The sequence below is a fragment of the Micrasema longulum genome, unplaced genomic scaffold (assembly GCF_059751315.1).
Source record: "Micrasema longulum isolate JH-2025_06_02 unplaced genomic scaffold, ASM5975131v1 h1tg000870l, whole genome shotgun sequence".
In the NCBI taxonomy this organism is placed as follows: domain Eukaryota; kingdom Metazoa; phylum Arthropoda; class Insecta; order Trichoptera; family Brachycentridae; genus Micrasema; species Micrasema longulum.
In genome coordinates, this window is record NW_028278062.1 from 108,390 (window position 1) to 128,046 (window position 19,657).

The 19,657-nt window shown below is 33.1% G+C and overlaps 1 protein-coding gene across 1 annotated transcript in view; it reads right to left on the reverse strand.

The window, feature by feature from the left end:
* Nucleotides 1-19,657, reverse strand: part of LOC148278505 (carbohydrate sulfotransferase 3) — a 46,777-nt gene that overhangs the window by 10,765 nt on the left and 16,355 nt on the right. Inside the window, exon 2 of the mRNA XM_088231295.1 lies at nucleotides 18,334-18,513. Coding sequence (XP_088087421.1) covers nucleotides 18,334-18,513 — 180 coding nt within the window. The remainder of the gene's footprint in view (nucleotides 1-18,333; nucleotides 18,514-19,657) is intronic.

The following is a 19,657-nucleotide window of genomic DNA, read 5'->3' on the forward strand; positions in this document are numbered from 1 at the left end:
CCTCAAATGCAACTCTGGTAGATCGATGAATAAAACATTTATGCTCCTTAAATATTGTTTACACATTAGATTAAAGATTTTAATATCTACGAACACGCGCAGCGCAAAGATCTACATTTCGTAGAAAACCACACGTAAATCGGTTAAGCCGTTTAGGAGTTCAGTTACATCACATGTACAGAAGAATTATTTATATTAAATACTTAAATTGAGAAGAAAAATTAAGGGGGAGGTGGCCCATTGCACTAAACTGTTATTTTTTACGAAACAGCTAATTTTTTGAAACGGTAACTGTTATTGCTATATTTGTTAAAAAAACGAAATGCCTATCTCTAGTGCGGACTATCCACAAACGGATAGCTGACCAAATACGCATGACGTTGAAACTGCATGAGGTACATTTTAGAATTATTGTGGGAGTAAATTAAAACTATCAGCGGCGCGTCGCGCCGTTTAATTGCGAATTTTCACTTATACCACTAAAATCACGCACGTTACTATAAACAATATTGCATTGTAATCTCAGCGCCTACACTTGGGCCTCGATTGGAATGGGAAGTTAACAAAGCTATCAATAAAACCGTGTATACGTAAAGCTGAGTATTCTTTACGAAAACGTGCATATCTGTACGAATGTTTGAAGTATCTTCGGCAGTAACCTGTAATGAGCAAGCACAATGGTTTTAAAAAAAAATGTCAATAGACTATTATTAAACAAAGCCGATTTTTTTTCTGTGTCGTATTATCAGAGCTATGATTTTTAAAGCTTTGTATTTCTGTCGGCCTCGTAGTGTAATGGTCAGCGCGTTAGCCTACCATGCAAGAGGTCTCGGGTTCGATTCCCGACATGGTTGATGTGAAATATTTATTCAAAAGGGTGTTCTCACACTAGAATATTTCATAATGCAATATAACACATTTCGAAACACAAAAGAAGAACCATAACATGAACATAAAAATAAACAACGAAACTCTTAAAGAACTAGAACATGTGACTTACCTAGGACTCACAATGGACAGACAATTAAAATGGACAAAACACATAGACGGACTCACTCAAGTAATGGCATCACTACATAGCCTCTTCTACAAAATTAATTAAATTATGATGTACGAAGCCTATGTCAAAAGTAAATTGAGTTACATGATCGCCTTCTGGGGAACTGGCAACAAGACAGACATAACAAGAATACAAAGACAACAAAATAAAATTCTTAAACTAACATACAACCTACCCTACCTGACCTCTACGACTGAACTGTACAAAAAAACACACCAGTTTGACATAAACTACTTGACTAAAATTGAGACCTTAAAAATTGTGCACAAAATAACACTGGGAAACATACAAGACGACGACATAATATTAGTCAAAAATGCTGACATTCACAAATATAACACCAGACAACAACAACATCATATTGAAAAAGCAACACAGGACAGTCAAAAATACTACATAATGGACTTAAACACTACAACGACCTACCTTACTACTTGAAAACTTTTACTGGAGACAAATTTAAAATCAATCTGAAAAAGCACATGATGACTGAACTAACTAGACTAGAAGAGACATAAAATGACTAGACAATATTAAATTTCTAATGTAACCCTAGCGGGTTTTTTAAAATTGTAAATAAATAAAAATAAAAAAAAATAAAAAAATATTAGTCCCTGGACTGGTACCTGAAGCGTAAGACTGATTATATTACCTTCATGTAACAAAAATGATCAAGATACGCTGCGATTAGTGTACCAATGCAGTGGCCTATGCACCATTAGGTGCGGAAAGGAAGCGATGATGATAATGATTTCTGAAATTAATCGCGTGTGGCGTCTTAAGTTCTCTTCCACGTCTTCTCAGTCAGTTCTGGCGATTGGTCCTTTGACGGTAAGTAAATCGGAAATCTTCTACAACTCTTATATCACGGTTTATTCATACGAACTAGTGACGTCTCTCAGATTAGTTCGTTTTTATTAACATATTTTTTCGTGAAAGGGTCTCCGAGATGGTTTGGTCACGTAGAACGAATGGACGACGAAAGAATGGTAAAACAAGTATATATGGCGAAAATGAACGGCAACGTGAGACGAGGACGACCAAGGAAGACGTGGCATGATCAGATAAACCAAAATCTTAATCTTAAGTCTGGTCATGTCAAAAGCAGACAGAACCGAAGGGCATGTATGACAAGATGTATGAATGGGGAAGAGGCCAGGATTGTATGCCAGGATAGACGTGTGTGGCGGTCCATTCTCTCTGCCTACCCCTACGGGAAATGGCGTGATGGTAGTAGTAGTAGTAGTATTTTTTCGTACATTTTCAAGAAACTTTGCCGAATAATCAAATGGTCTAATTTTTACCGCGCCTAAGAAAATATTTTTAAAATCAAATTTCCCGTAGGGCTGAAGTTCCTCATTTAACACGTTTAATTTTTAAGCCCTCGAGTGGTAAACACTCGTCCAGAATACTGGTTCTATTTCGCACGCACAAAGTTTCCTTCATTCCGACCAGACACGGAAAAATAATGAGAAAACTGTTTGATGAATGGTCGAAAATTAAAAATAGAAATAGAAAGCATTTTCTCTCGAAAAGCAATGATGTATAAAGAGCGTAAGGTTGATTTTACGTTGACTTGTTTAGAAAACCAGTAAATATTCCAACAGGTTTGTGTATTTAATTCACGGCAATGTTTCTTGTCTCTCGGTGCTTCGTCCGGCGATGGTTTAGAAAATAAACAAATATATATATACACGAGTATATTATACAGTGTGTTCATTAAACCCTGTCACATCCGAAACCACGATGATCAGTATGAGCAAGAAGACATATTGGCACATTAAATTATTTTTTTAGAACGAATAAAATTTAAAAAATAAAATACCCGTATCAAAAAAAGCAAATGGTTGCTTACATCTGCAGGGGCGAAACGAGTAAAGGGGAGGGGGGAGTCTAATACTGCGCCGCGCTCCCCTCACTTCTCCCCTGCAGAAGTGAGCAACCATTCGGTATTTTTTTAAAATTCTTGGTTCTAAATATTTTTGATACGCTAATATGTCTTCTTGCCCATACTGATCATTCTGATTTCGGATGTGAAGGGTTTGAAAAACACCCTGTATATAACACAAAAAAAATTGAAAACTTTCCCATATCTTCGAGTCGATACGCAATATCTTATCCCTAACTATGTTATATTTTTTGTAACTCAATTATAACTTATGGCATAATAGGATGGGGAGGCACTAATAAATCAATATTAAAACCTCTCGAATCTGCTCAAAAATCGATTATTAAAATATATTTTTAAAAGCCCTTCTGGTCAAGTTGTTCGAGGAATTCGATATATTAGATATGAGGCAATTATATATATCTAGAATCATCATGTTTGTGAAAGCAAATTATTCTATCAAATCCCAAAGGGAACACTCCCACACTACCAGAAGTCAAACTAGAGGATGGGTCATGGGGTCTATCACAAACTCTGAATTCGGGCAAAGAAGTTTCAGGTTTCTGGGCCCCAAAATATTCAATATGTTACCCGAGCATTACAAAACCATGACTCGAATTCAATCTAATAAATTAATTTGTAGTAAAATAGTTGCTGGATTTTAGGTAGAGAAAAATCGGAAAACTTACTAAAAAACATTCTAAAATAATAAATGGTATATTTAAATATTGTATAACTTTATAATACATTAAATAGTAGGTAGTCATGTTATTGTTTATTTTTGCATAAAAATGTCTGCCTTAAAACAAGTTGTACCTAGTTAGGCAGACTAGACATGATCCAGAGAAATCTAATACCTAAGTGTGAATGTAGTAGATAAATAAATTGTTATTTTTGTTAATAAACCATTATTATTATTATTATACAGGGTGTTCTTTAAATCCTGTCACATCCAAAACCACGATGATCAGTATGAGCAAGAAGACATATTGGCAAATTAAAACATTTTTTTAGAACGAATAAAATTTTAAAAAATAAAACATAAAAAAAAGCAAATTGTTGCTTACTTCTGCAGGGGTGAAACGAGAAGGGAGAAGGGGGGAGTCTGACACTGCGCCGCGCTCCCCTTACTTCTCCCCTGCAGAAGTAAGCAACCATTTGTTTTTTTTAAATATTTTCTTTCGCGACATCTTCGAGACTGGTACCTTTATTAAAGAGTTAAATGTATTTATACAAAACAGAGGTAAGGATAGATAATTCAAAGTTTACTTACATATAGCTTTGAATTATCTATCCTTACCTCTGTTTTGTATAAATACATTTAACTCTTTAATAAAGGTACCAGTCTCGAAGATGTCGCGAAAGCGATGAAACCGGTCACTGGATTTTCCAAATTCGTGGATTAAAGTATCACTCGTGTTTTATTTATACAATAAATTACAATGAACTTCCATCAAGAATTTTCACTTACAAACTTAAATCTTAGATTGTTCTTAGAATTTAGACGCGGAACCGAACCTTGTATCTTCCATTATATTTGTGTTCATTTTACGCCGATTTTTTTACGCCGGTGTCTCTCGGAACGGAACCCCGGCGCAAAACGACGTTTACCCTTAGAGTATACAGATGTATATACTCTAAGCGTTTACCTGTATTTAATTTGTCAGTTTGTAATGCTCAGATTGTATTTTATGAATATTAATGGGATGTAGAAATTGCGCGTAAAGCGATGATTATTATACACAGCAAAAAAAGTATTTATTTACTTGTAAAGAATGAAAAAAAAACGGAAATCGGTGGCATTGCACGTAAGAACCGAGGTATGTCGTGTGAAGGTGAACGGGAATGCAAGAAATGATCTTAACCAAGCGAAAATATGTACCTTCACTACATGAATATAATATATATATTATAAGTATGTTGGGATTTATTTGTAGGGTTTTGTTTTATAGAGTCTTTATTCAATAAAATATACATATTATTACAATATTAATACATTATAAAGAAAACAAAGTATAAAGATATATTTTGTCCCGATAAACTATTCAATAATAGTTTGTCATCGGGTGCTCAGACATTAGTTTTAATTAATAATCAAAAAGACGAGTACAGACATAATACTGAATACGTATAAAATAATAAACATAAAAATAATTTAAAGATTTTTTTAATTTTTTAAGTAAGAAAATAGAGTAAAATAATACAATGAAAATTAAAGAATAGTAATTTACTTGAATATATTTTAAATATAAGAAAAAATAATAATAGACACATATATAAATAGTGTGTGCTCATAAATGTAATCAAAACAAGATAAAAAATAAATTAAACAAAGTAAAGTAAATCGAGAATTTAAATTCATATCTACAGAAAAAAAAAATAATAAGAAAATTAAAAGTGCATATAAATTAAGATCTAAAAAGTGTAAATGAAATAAGAAAGTAATAAAAGAAAAGAAAAGGTTAACCCAAGAAAATAACAAAAATGTATTCAATGAGGGATAAAAATAAATTTAAAAAATAAAAATAAAAATGTATTACATAAATAATACATCAATATAGGAACGTTTTATCTACTAACCACTTACGTAATAGAAACTTAATTTTATTTTTACTATGACATGTTTTCATGCCAAGTGGCAACAAATTAAATACTTTTGGAACAATATAATCCAACGTACGTTGTCCATATTTATTTTTAAATTTTGGTACTACTAGGCCATCAACAGATGTAAATCTTGTTAGATAGCTGTGTTCTAATTTATTTTTATATATCGAGCTGAACATCTGTTGGATAATAATTTTGCTCCATAAAATACCATTAACTGGTAAAACATTTAATTTATTATACATAAATGGGGTATTATTCCTCTGATTGTATACATAATTGGGTGCAATCAATTTGACAAGTGCATTTTGAACATTTAGTACATATTTGATGTTTGTTGCACAAGAATGTCCCCAAGCGGTGATCCCGTATCTTATTATGGATTCTCCCAGAGACAAATATACTAATCTAAGTGTGGAGAGAGGAACTAAAAACTTTAATTTGTGTACTTAACTAATAATAAATTTGAAAGTATCGCACCAATCAAGTCACTTTTTTGCTCCTTGGTTAGAAGTCGTTGAGAATATATTTCTCCAGTCTGGTCGCTGGTCGCCCCATTATCGTGTACCATTTTGATTCAATCGAGCGCGTCCAGAAGAAATTTCTAAAATATATTAATTTTAAACTTCATATTCCAGCTGCTTTATTTAATTATAATCAATTGTTGTCTTCAGCAAATCTTTTAAGACTTTCTGACAGAAGAATCCTAACTGACCTAATATTACTTTTTAAGGTGATCTATTCATTAATTGACTGTCCAGATTTGCTGGAGTTGGTGTGTTTCCGTGTACCTGGTCGACATGCCCGCCACATATCTCCTTTTTGCTCTGCAAGTTCTAGAACCAACTATCACATGCACTCGCCTATCCCCAGGCTCCATAGATATGGCAATCAGTATGAGGACAAGGCTGATATATTTAATTTTAATTCTTAATTTTAACTTTTAATTTAAACTTTTAACTTAATTTTAATTGAAACTTTTCATTTTAATTTTAACTTTACTTTTAATTTTAATCATTTGATTTCAACTGTTAATTTATACTTACCTACATCTACTACCTGCATCGAATAATTTATTGTTAGTTGTGATTTTTTTTACAATTAAATGTTCATGGAAGCAGAAGAGAGGGAGGAAAGTAGAGTAGCTTTACAATGTCTTCTCCTTTTTATGAACTTTTTATGTAATATTTTTATTTTTACTTTTTTAGAATTAAATTATTTTTCCCCTCTCCTCCTGCATTCATTAGTGTGAAATCTGTAATTGGTCTTACTTTTTAAAATTGTTATTTTGTACCTTGTTTTATATAAAGACTGTATGATTTCATTAATAAATAAAATAAAAATTTGGTTCTGGACTTGATAGTTATAAAACGAGTCTGATTTCTTTTTTTCTCTCGCAATATTATTCTTAAACTTTTCTTTATATTTAAAAATGTTTTTCCTTTTTTTGTTTTTTCATATTTATGTATTTATTTCGTTAATATTTTTGGTTGCTTATGTGTATTTACCTACTTGTTACTATTGCTATAGTTATGCAATTTTATAATTTTTTGTTATGTTTTTATATATGTTTTTTTTTTCATATTTATGTTCAATATATGTTAAAGGCAATTTATGTAAAATAAATAAATAAAAAAGAAACCAATACAAAGTAACATGACCAGCAAAGAAGACCCGAAATTCTTGGTAACAAAAGTCTACGATTTATGCAAGAAAAGCTATTTTCTTATGAATGTTGATAAATCGAAAGTGATGGTTTTTGAAAGGGATGAAAATATAACTAAATGTGAGATCGGTGTGAACGAAGATATTCTAAATAAGACAGAACAATTCGTGTATCTGGGAAGTATGTTTACTATGGATGGAAAGACCGAGTAAGATATTTAAAGGAGGGTAAGTGCCGGGAACAGGGAGAACGGTGCACTGAAATCTACCTTGGCAAGCAAATGTTCATCGCAGGAGGCTAAGCTAGCAGTTCACAGTGGAGTTCTAGTGCCAACTCTAATGTATGGAAGCGAAGTATGGAAATAGAAAAAATATGGTGAAAGTAGGCTAAATGCTGTCGAATGCGATCCCTCAGACGAATGTGTGGTAAAACCATGTATGATAGGCGCACAAATGTCGAGATCCGTGAACTGCGTAAGGCTGAGACATGCATTATCGACAGAATCAAGAAAGGGGTGCTGCGTTGATTTGGACATGTAGAGCGAATGGACGGCAAAATAACGGCTAAAAGGATCTACGATGCGAATGTTGATGGATGCAGAAAACTAGGAAGACCGAGAAAGACACGGCACGATCTAGTCCATTAAATACTTGAAGATGGACATGTCAAGAGTAGGAATAATCAGCGTGCGTGCATGGGAAGATGTATGAATGTAGAGGAAGCGAGGTATGTATGCAAAGACAGGGTGATATGGCGTTTGGAATCCTCGATATACAATTTATAGATTTTATTTTATTTATTTTAGATTATTAGAAGCAATTTATTTAAAATAAAACACTTTGTAAATTTAGCACACAAGAGTTTAATACATTAAAACACGACTAGTTTCGGGTAATCAGTATTACCCATCCTCAGGTGTAAATATAAACTAAACTATAATATATATAATATAAACTGTTAAACAGTGAATCGATATTAGTTTGTACCGTCTCAATATATACCGATGAAGATAGCCGTTCATAATCGCGGCCTTGGGCCCGTATTCTAATAGGAAGTCCAAATTTGTATTCCCTTTTAATCCCAGCAGTATTTTGACACTTAAAACGACACAACACGGTGTAATTGAATTTAAATCGGCAGTTGCGTACTGAGCGACGTCTACAGAGAAATGGCCGTCTAATGGCCGAAACGTAAAACTACTAATACATGAGTAGTTTTGTCGGCTTTAGTTTGATGTGCGTACGCGGTTTCTGGACTGATATAATTCGGAGACGTTCATTCTCTGGCTGGAATCCTTATCCTTAGCATTCGACGCCAGAAATACAGGAACACAATAAACTGTTACCCATGCTGTTTTAAATAATTGCAATTTTATCGATAATAATTTATTATGATGCGGGTATAATTTTTAAATGATATGAAAATAATGTGGAAAATTTCAATTTAACCGCAGCGCATTTTTTGACATACTTACATAATTATATTCTAGAAATTCACAGAAGATCAGAGTCCACATGGAAAACTCGCCAAGTAAAAAAAAAACCTAAATTTGTTGCAACAGAGAGAGAAAACGTTTTTGAGAAGGTAATATGGAATATGGGCTTATGACCTGTCATTTATTTGTTCGTTTTTTTTTAAATTAAAGATAATATTCCCTGCCGAGGAAGACATTTTATATAATTTTGAAATTGCCTTATGAAACATTATTAATATCATGGTTATTGGCTGGTTTAAGTGGCCACTTTACACAATGTGTAACATTCACCATTCTGCCTAAGTTTGTAACATACACATTTCCTCAACTCTTCCATCTGTTGACTTTTGAATGGTCTGACAGGGGTCATGCGACCAGCGTGGAATGTGGATCTGATGGCCAACAGTACGAATTTTGCACTCTTCCGTCAGTTTGTCCGGACTTGGGTATCGCGTTGGGAGCTCCTCAGATGCGCGGACGCCTAGGTGGATAAAATATGGTGGGAAAGGCAACTGTTCCTGTGGGATGCTCATTCAGTTGGGTCTGTGCTTCCTTCCGAGCGGAACGCACGCGTTCTTTTGTTTTGTCCTCCCCTTACGGGGGTGGTATTCGGATCCTCTGCCTCTGACCACCCAGGGAGTCCTTCTTTATCCAAAGTCGTTCTCTCAATGTAAATATCCGTGTTTTTACTTATGTTTTGTGTAAGTTATGTTTGTTATGTTACTATAGTTTTAAGAAAATGTTTTTGTATATTTGGATACGTTTATTTATGTAAATTGTTTGTTAACATATTTTTTTGAATAAAAAAAAACAGAGGCGTTGAGGGGATCCTGAGGGGTGGGGACGACGTGTTGGCCTCTGTCCATACGTCCTCCTCCCCCCTCTTTAATCTGCATAGAGTTTGTATTCCTTAGGAATATTTATAATAACTTTCCTCTATGCGCAGCTGACAGAGAGTCCCTCAGGACTCTATAACAGCTGCGGGTGGATGGTGGGCTTAAGGGTCTCCCCTCAATGTTGACTTTTGAGAAGTAAAAGAGCTGAAACCTTTATCATATGAAATTTAGATCTAAATAACTCCCTAGCGAGGAAATCCATGGCTGTTTGGGTCTCACATAAATTCAATAGTTGAAAAAGCTTACCAAATGCTGGACTTCATTTTAAGAATTTCCAAACCCTTTAAAAAACCAAGCACATTGAAAACTTTATACAACACTTTTGTACGCAGTAACTTGGAGTTTGCATCCGTTGTGTGGAGCCCGCAACACATAACAAACATAGAAAGGATTGAAAATGTTCAACTAAATTTTTTTAAATACCTAGATTATAAAAACAATAAAAGGCTATGCACTTACAGCCAATCTGCTAAACAAAATGAATTTTTTACCCATGAAAATAGACGCACTACATCTGAATTATGCTATTTATATAAACTATTAAATAATAAAGTAGACTCTTTTAATCTACTCTCCAAAATTAATATGTCCCCTTTCGCGTGACAAGAAATAAGTATTTATTCCATCTGCCAGTCTGTAGCACCAACTATGCACAACACTCTTTCCTCTATCGTTCTTGCTCTAAATATAATGCGTTTTTTCCATCTATTGATATATTTAAAACGCCCCTTAATTTATTTCAAAGTTAAGTTTTGTGCCTTCTTCAAAGCGTTTACGAACTCCAATAAATCCCAATTCAAGCAAAAAAAAATTATGACATTTGACAATTACCAAGATCGTACGCTTAACGATCGTCTGTATTTATCTACCAAGCGATTACAAGGCCGGCTTCTTTAAGGACCCGATACATACACTCAGGAAGATAGTAAAACAGATGGAAAGAATAAAATAACTAAATAGATTTTTTAGTGTGAACATTTTACTCCTAGATGTTCTTACACGTTAATAGGGCAGAAACTAGACACATTATTTGTGCATCTAGCCGTTCGTTTTTAAAACTAACAGTTGCGTCAGAATCCAATTCGATTTCGAAATTGATTCTTTCACATTTATAATAGGCTTTTAAAAAAAAAAAAGTACCAACTTCAGAACGATTAAATTTTTTAATAAATCGTGATTAAAGGAAAAATTTTGTCGGCCTCGTGGTGTAATGGTCGGCGCGTCAGCCTGCCATGCAAGAGGTCTCGGGTTCAATTCCCGACATGGATGATTTGAAATATTTATTTAAAAGGGTGTTTTCACACTAGAATATTTCATAGTCCCTGGACTGGTACCTGAAGCGTAAGACTGTAAGTAATCATCTTAGCTTCGTGTAACAAAAATGATCAAGATACGCTGCGATTGGTGTACCAATGCAGTGCCCTATGCGGAAAAGGAATGATGATGATGAAAGGAAAAATTGCTCCGTGGAATAAAATTGTTGTCACTTTCAATGCGTAGATATGCGTATCGAGAGGTTCTAGACCCGTATGTACTCACATCAAATCTTGAAGGTGGGGGGATCGGTGGTTTATCTTAGTAATCGCTCGGGAGAATTCATCTTCAACGATGACGTCATGATGAAGCTATGTCACTTTTGTGCGTAGATTTGTGTACCGTGACGTACGCTTCCCCTTGTTACATGTCGATGTACTACCGACCCCCCGGTAGTGCATCTTCGTAATCGCTCGGGAGAATTTATCTTCAACTATACCGTCATGGTGAAGGTACGACGTCCTTAGCTTCCCATCATAATCGCGGCCACGGTCTACTTATATTTTCAGGCATATTTGAGCGCAGTACTCCACTTAACCGCGAACAAATGCCGCGAATTAAGACATACCGCGGCGTACTTTCGGGGTGAGATATATAGGCGGCATAATGTCAAGCAAGTAAATGGCACAAGCGAAATCAATTCGCATCGTCTCCGGTCGATTGTACCACTTTCCACGGGTCAGACAAAGCATCGGTAGTTTCTTACTGAGGCTTGAATTGCATGGGTCGGAAAATAGCTATTTATATATTTTATTTTATTTGGAAAACCAACAGATCTATATACATATTTATAGTAAACAAACAGACAGTGTATAAACTCAGAACCAACAACAGATTTCCACAAATTATCCAAAGTTAGTAAAGAAAATATACTAACAATATTTTGAGTTTGTCCAAATTTTTGTAGACAAGAACTGGATTCAACTCCCTGGGGAGCTGTTTATATTAAAATATTACAACAGAGATAAAGAACATTTAAGAGAAGGTAATATAGAAGTCTAGGCATCTACGGGGCTTATGACCTGTCAATGGCTGGTTAAAGTAGCCACTTTACACACTGTGTAACATTCACCATTCTGCCTATATTTGAACATCTATATTCCTTCAATTCTTTCATCTGTTGATGTTTGTGAAGTTAAAGAGCTGAAACCTTTATTTATGCGGGTTAGATTCATCCAATTGAATTATTTCACCTACATACTAGGCAACGTTCTTCATCTCTGTTGTAATATGTTAATGTAAACAGCTCCCCAGGGAGTTGAATCCGGTTCTTGTCTACAAAAATTTGGACAAACTCAAAATATTGTTGATAAATTACCTGGTCCATGAAGAAGTATAGAAATTGAAAATATAATATTTTCAGGCGTTGCCTAGTATGTAGGTGAAATAATTCAATTGGATGAATCTCACCCGCATAAATAAAGGTTTCAGCTCTTTAACTTCACAAACTTCAACAGATGAAAGAATTGAAGGAATATAGATGTTCAAATATAGGCAGAATGGTGAATGTTACACAGTGTGTAAAGTGGCCACTTAAACCAGCCATTGACAGGTCATAAGCCCTGTAGATGCCTAGACTTCTATATTACCTTCTCTTAAATGTTCTTCATCTCTGTTGTAATATGTTAAGAAAATATATTACATATTATATAAATACATATAAAAATATTATTTTCATGTTCTCGTAAATATTTTTTATTAATCAAAGATTTTTTTTTTTAAAGAACAGTAAGTTATTGTAAATTGGGCGGGATTAGAACAAGGATGCACGAAGAGAGGATAAGGAGGGGAAGGGAGATGTACATATTTATTATTATAATGTCTACCAAGTTACATAATGCATTTTTAGTGTAAATTTTAAATCTGACAGAGTGATGTTTGCGTAGTCTATGTCAATAAATTTTGTATTATCGTAGGACCTACGAAAAAAAGCATTTTTAACATACGATGTTTTACTTATTGGTACATGAAACAGGTGGTACAAATTATTGTGACTTTGTACAGCGCCTATAATAATAGATATGCATGTAGATAGAAAGATATATGTATGTATATGAATAAAACACAATTTTTAAACAAATTATTGTGATTTTATTTTGATGTGTAAATGATAATATTTCTCCCACATTATTTTATCCGGACACCCCGTTAATTTGGACCCCCCTATGATTTTAGGGGTCCGGATTAACGAGGCTCCACTGTAATAATGGTTAAAAAGAACACGTCTAATGATGGCTTGGTAGTAGCAAAAGTATGTAATAAGTATGGAAATAGAACTGTAAAATATTTAGTACCTAGATTTTTTGATTTATTACCAAAATAACTTAAATTCAACTCACATTGTAACAAGATCAAAATAAGAGAGTGGCTACTCGATCAAGAGTTTATATATGAATAGTAGCTTAGGTGTAAATATTTTAATTTTTCATATATTTACTTGTATTCAAAAAATAAATTTATGTATTATTATTTGTATAAACATGTTTATTCTGATCTTTCCGGCTGTTAATTTTTATCTGTTATTTATTGTTTTTATAAATGTAAATAATATTATTAAGTTAGTATAAATATAATCTTCACCAACAAGCTACTGAAAGTGGCTTGGTGGGATTTTAGTTTTAGTAAAAATATAACAAGTGATTTTTTTTTTAATTGTAAAAATGTATAATTATACTATTAAAATAAATAAAAAAAATTAAAAAAGTAAAAACAATTATCTGAAAAGATTTTTTTTTTGACTCTTCGAAAAAAATTCGTCTTAAAAAAATCCTTTCGTAAGCTGATTCACAGGGAGTAACCCCAGATCAGCCTGCGATACGCTGCGATTGGTGTACCGATGCAGCACCCTATGCACCATTAGGTGCAGAAAGGAGAATTATGCATAATAATGTGAATGAATTACACGGCACAAATTTATTAGATCGAATCGTGCACGAGATCTTGAACCATTTTCCGAGCCATGTAATACTCGCACGAGCGCTAGCATCGCATATACTACTATGTACCGTTGGTAGTACTCGAACCGGGAACCTGCATCTCGATATAATTCAACTGTAACCACTCGGCGGAGCCGCAGACATTACAAACTGATTTATTATTTGTATATTATTTTAATCCAAGGTGGCTTTGGCCGGGAAATGTTGCGTGTGTGACCGCAGACCGATATTAACATACTTACTGCTTATTTTATTTATTTATTTTATAACGAATGAGTAATAATAATAATAATTATGGATAACTTATATAGCGCCATTTTCGTAATATAATACCTCAAGGGCGCTTTACAAAGTGATTATATTTTATTTATTTTTTTTATTATTTTTTTTATTTTCTTTTATTCAGGAAACATACAGTACAGTTACAAAGTTTAATATTTTACACAATTAGACTTAATTCTAATGGACCAGTGAAGTTTCCATATTAAAAAGCAATTATATGTAAGGTTAATTATGAAAGTATAAAAAAGAGAAGGAAAAAGAAAAACATAAACGAAAGTTGTTTAAAAATTAAAATTTAAGTGAGAAAAAGATATTTTAAAGTTTGTAGTTTGTAGTGAGTATTTACAAATGGATAAAGATATAAATTTAATTTTAACTTTAACTTTTTTATTTAAGAAAAATAATGTACTTTTTCATACTACTTTTCCATCACATACTATGAATTTATTAAAATGATTTAGAGAACAAGTGGGTTTTAAGTTTCTTCCCAAACGTCACTTCACTCTCACAGTTTCGGATTTCTGCTGGGAGAGCATTCCATGCCGTAGGGCCTGCGACCGCAAATGCATGTTCGCCGAATTTAGTGCGCTGTTTGCCTAGAGGTATAATAACTTTTCCTTTCGACGTAGATGTAGCTGATCTAAGCGTAAGACGTCTGTCAGCTAGTCCATCTGGAATGCAGAGTTCCCTTAGATATTCTGGAGCAGAGTTGTGCAGTGACTTATATATTTTTAAAATCGGGTTGTGGTCCTGTGGCTAGTGTCTCGGACTCACGGTCCAATGGTCCGTGGTTCGAATCCCACTCTACTCCAACTTTATTTCCATTTTATAATAGTGAATTATTTACAACTCGTTGAAAATGGCTCTAAAAATTAAATATTTGGGTTTTTCACATTATTATTTCTCAGTTTTTTGTGTATACCATTTGCATTGCCATTTTAAATGGGATGCTCATGTACAAAAATTGTGTAATAGACTTGATCAATAGTTGGTAAAATGTATATATTGATATATTATGTCCCTAATAGTAGTATAGTCGGAGAATTTCAAATAATTATAACACGTTTTTGCTGAAATAGATATTTATAAATATATTTCCTCACTTTAAACAAATTTAAAGAAAATTCTAGAACCCTAATTAAAAATAATAATTATAATTTAATCTAACTGTACCTACCTAATATTTTATTTTTTTGTACACTTTAATATTGTAATTATTTTCTCTTGTTTGAAAGAAGAAAGAAGGGAGGACTGATAGCTCCGTATTACTCCGTATAGATCCGCCGGCGAAATGATTTTTAAGTCCGAGTATACAAAAACTTTTTCTTTTATTTTTTTATTATTTCATTATTACTGTAATATTTTATTTATTTTTTACGTGTGGAATGATGCGGTGTGGCTATTTCAATGTACGCTTTTTTTGTCATTTTTTGACATAAATTTAATTAATTTTTTTATTGATAAACCCTTACGGGTTACATACATTTAGCAAAATGTTTTCACTTTTAAAATTCACATTCTACTGTTCATAATAATATTTTTAACATATTTTGTAAAGGTTGTCTGAGTCTTTTGTTTAGTTTTGTCTGGTAGTTTATTGTATAATTTCAGTCCATGGTTTATAAGTCTCGATTGTCCTTTTCTCGTTTTAAAAGATTGTATATGATATTTTTCTGATATTCTCGTATTGTGTTCATGTTTACTACAATTTTTTTCAAGTTTTAATTCTTCGTCTACAATTACATCAGTGGCTAATTGTTTAGTTTGTTCAAAAAGTTCTTTAGTTGCTGTTAGATAGGGAAGGTCATATACTAACTTTAATATTTTATTTTGCTGTCTTTGTAGTCTGTTTATGTCATTTTGATATCCTGTTCCCCATAGTAGTTGCATATAACATATTTTAGTTTTTACATATGCTTCATACATTCTTTTTTTTCCTTTATTGGAACAAAGTTTTTGATTTTAAAATTGTATTTAGTAATGTATAGAAAACTATAATTGGTCTATAATTTTGGTTTATTTGTAAATATTTTTTTTTTGTTGTTTTCTTTTAATAAATAAATAAAATAAAATAGTACATTAAGAATAATGTATTTGTCACTTTCAGAATCAATTATAAGATACGCTTTAACCTCGTGGGCTTTTTCTAGTAATACAAACATAAACATTGTACAGAACTTACAAAATTCAATGATCAAATTATTAATTTAAAAAAATTGTACTGTCAGCGACACGATATTCCAATATTATTATTGTATAAATCTATAAATATTTTATCTGTTAAAGCTTTATTATGGTCCAAGCTGGTTTCTCAGCATGCGTCTCTATCTGAATATAGAAACAAATTGGAGCATGTATATAATACTCGGTTCACTAGTGTAGATGGACTAGCTCTCCCTAAATTCAATAATAAATACGGGAAAAGAACACTGGAGTACAATATACCAAAAATGTATAATATGCTGCCATTAAATATATTTTTTTAAATATGTGGCTCAAGACAAAGACGTCTGCTGAAAATCTGGCTTTTAGAACGTGGTTTTTTATATTGAAATTTTTTTGTGTTTTTTCTTTTTTATTTGGAATTTTTATTTTTTATTTTCGATGCACATGGGAATACATATTTTTCTTTTTTTTTTCCATATAAATAAGAGTTTTTATATGTTATATAATGGAAGAGATAAGATTATGTATATACAGGATGTTCATTAAACCCTGTCACATCCGAAACCACGATGATCAGTATGAGCAAGAAGACATATTGGCACATTAAAATATTTTTTTAAAACGAATAAAATTAAAAAAAATTAAATATCAAAAAAAGCAAATGGTTGCTTCCTTCTGCAGGGGAGAAACGAGGAGAGGGGAGGGGGAATCTCATACTGCGCCGCGCTCCCCTCACTTCTTCCCTGCAGATGTGAGCAACTATTTGTTTTTTTGTATATTTTATTTGTAAAACTTTTCTTTGTTCTAAATATTTTTTTAAATATGCTAATATGTCTTCTTGCCCATAATGATCATCGTGGTTTCGGATGAACAGGGTTTAAAGAACACTCTGTATATCAGAACTTAACTATAAGCGCCTGCTGACGAACTGCATTTTATGCAGTTTAGTACGACTTGATAATTTGTATTTTAATTTTAGTATGCTTTTGATAAATAAAAAAATAAAAATGTTGCTTCTTTGTCGTTATTTTTTAAATCTCATTATTTTTGACTAAGTAATCCAGATATATTCAAAGCAGATCATTTCTTCTCGAATGCAGGATATTTTGATATTCTATTTTGTATTTGTAGACAGAATAACAAGTTCCACAAATACTCATTTCACACGCATCGTCCAAATCCACACGACTTGGTAAAATTAGGATGTACAGGTAATCACGCACAGACCATGCCTATGTAGGATTTTTTTGTTTTTATAAATAAAGGGTTATATTATGTAATAAAAAATGCAACAAATGTAAGCAAAAAATTGTAAATAAATTCGCGTTCCCGGCGAGTGCGCACTCATAACGCGATATTTATCGAAAATCGAAATTATAGAAAATGGTAGTAAATTTTCAGTTGAAGGTAAGGCTTTCGAATTGCCCGAGTCTACAGTGCAATCAATTGTGCAGCAAAAAATCTTTGCGACCATGCATGTGATTTTCCAAATGCTTGAGTTAACCGTTTACCGTTTATTGATGTGCCATATATGTTTTAAAAAAATATTTTTTCAGATTTTTGCTCAGAGACATTTCTCATTTATCGCACCGAGTGTTCAATATTTTGAAAGAACGCATTAAGCTCTCAAGGACAAAAAAATTTTTCAAGAAAGGAGTTAAGGACTGGATTTTCCTTAGTGGGAGGGATTTGAGTGGGAAACTCCTTGATGATTTTCCGAATGCTTGAGTTTACTGTTTACCATATTGATGTGCCATATATATGTTTTTTAAAATATTTTTTATAATTTTTTTTTATGTTTCTGATCCAATATTTGTGGTGATATACTCATGTGTCTGTGTCATATAATTGCTCGTCCCATCTCAACACGGGACTTTTAGTCCCATGGAGTTGGGACTTATTGTCTCAAATAATGTACAATAACCTTATGTATGTAAATAAATAAATAAATCAAATTTAAAATCTCAAAATGGAGATGTTTTTAAGCCGTGAAAAGGTTGCTTGGATGATTCGAAAAAAGATATAATAATTAAAGATCGGTTACTTGAATCTCCGGGGGTGTATGGCCGCCATGCGCACGGCAGCTGCGTAGTCTGCGACCATGTCCGCGCACAGCAGCCCCGGCCGGTCGCAGTCCGCGCGGCCCGGGCACCACGCGCGGTGGCGGCGCGACTGCAGCACGCCGCGCGGGTCGCGCACGAGCAGCAGCATGCGCGGCCCGGAGCTGTGGAGGAATGAGAGAGAGAGCGAGTTAGTCGTTTCTGTCAACATACCCCTACGATGCATAATAAAATGCGCGGTCCCGAGCTGCGGAGGAAAGAGAGTTAGTCATTGTCGTCATTATACCTCTACGATATGCATAATAGTATGCGCGGCCATGAGCTGCGGAGGAATGAGAGAGTTTTAATAGGTAAATACGCGCAACACCGCGCTATAAACGCGTCTAGAATAGTAGCCCAGGGTCCGGAACGTTAAAATTTATCTTCAATTTTATCTACACAGTAAAAATAAGTTTTGTGTGTGAAAAATGTAATATGCATACATTCTTTTTCTAAGCATGTTCAGTAACAGGTTACCGATGAAGATTTATAATTTTTATTTGTTATGTATGCTTCTATTTTCTATTAAAAATAAATAAAAGTTTACTAATAAAAAATGTAAAAAAACATTAAATTTTCATACAAATATACACTTTTTAGTACATAATTTTTTACTAATGATATATACTGATTAATATAGCGTTTATAATCGCGGCCTAGGGCCCGTATTACGACAAGAAGTTAACCGAGTTATCTATAATTTTCTGTAAGGAAAAATCGTTTTTTTAACAAAAATTTCAATATTTGTGTAACAATTTGATGTATCTTTGTCGGTAACGAGTAAGGAGACATTTTTTTTTAATATAAAGAAACATTTTTACGACGAAAGTAAATTTCGGTGTTTTATTAAAGTATAAAATAGCTTATTGCGATAATTTCTGCATGTTTTACTTCAAAATGGCAAAAAGTGGACTCCGGAGTTTTATCCTCTTAAGGTACAGATTCCACTTTTGTGTGTTCAATTACAGGTAAGCAACCTAGATTCTTTAAATTCTCAAACAAACACATATACTTAATTAATATACACAAATATAATTATTAGGCTCAACTTCTGAGGTGCGCGACCTGGGTATCGTTTTTGATCAAAAATAATCCTTTATTAGGCACATAAATAATATCACTAGTAAATCTCTAAAAATGTTAGGCTTCATGTGACGTGTGACTAAGGAATTCAAAAACATAGGCACTTTGAAGTTGATGTATACTTCATTAGTGAGAAGCCAGTTAAGAGTATAACTCTACAATATGGACTACAACTACAACTGTCAC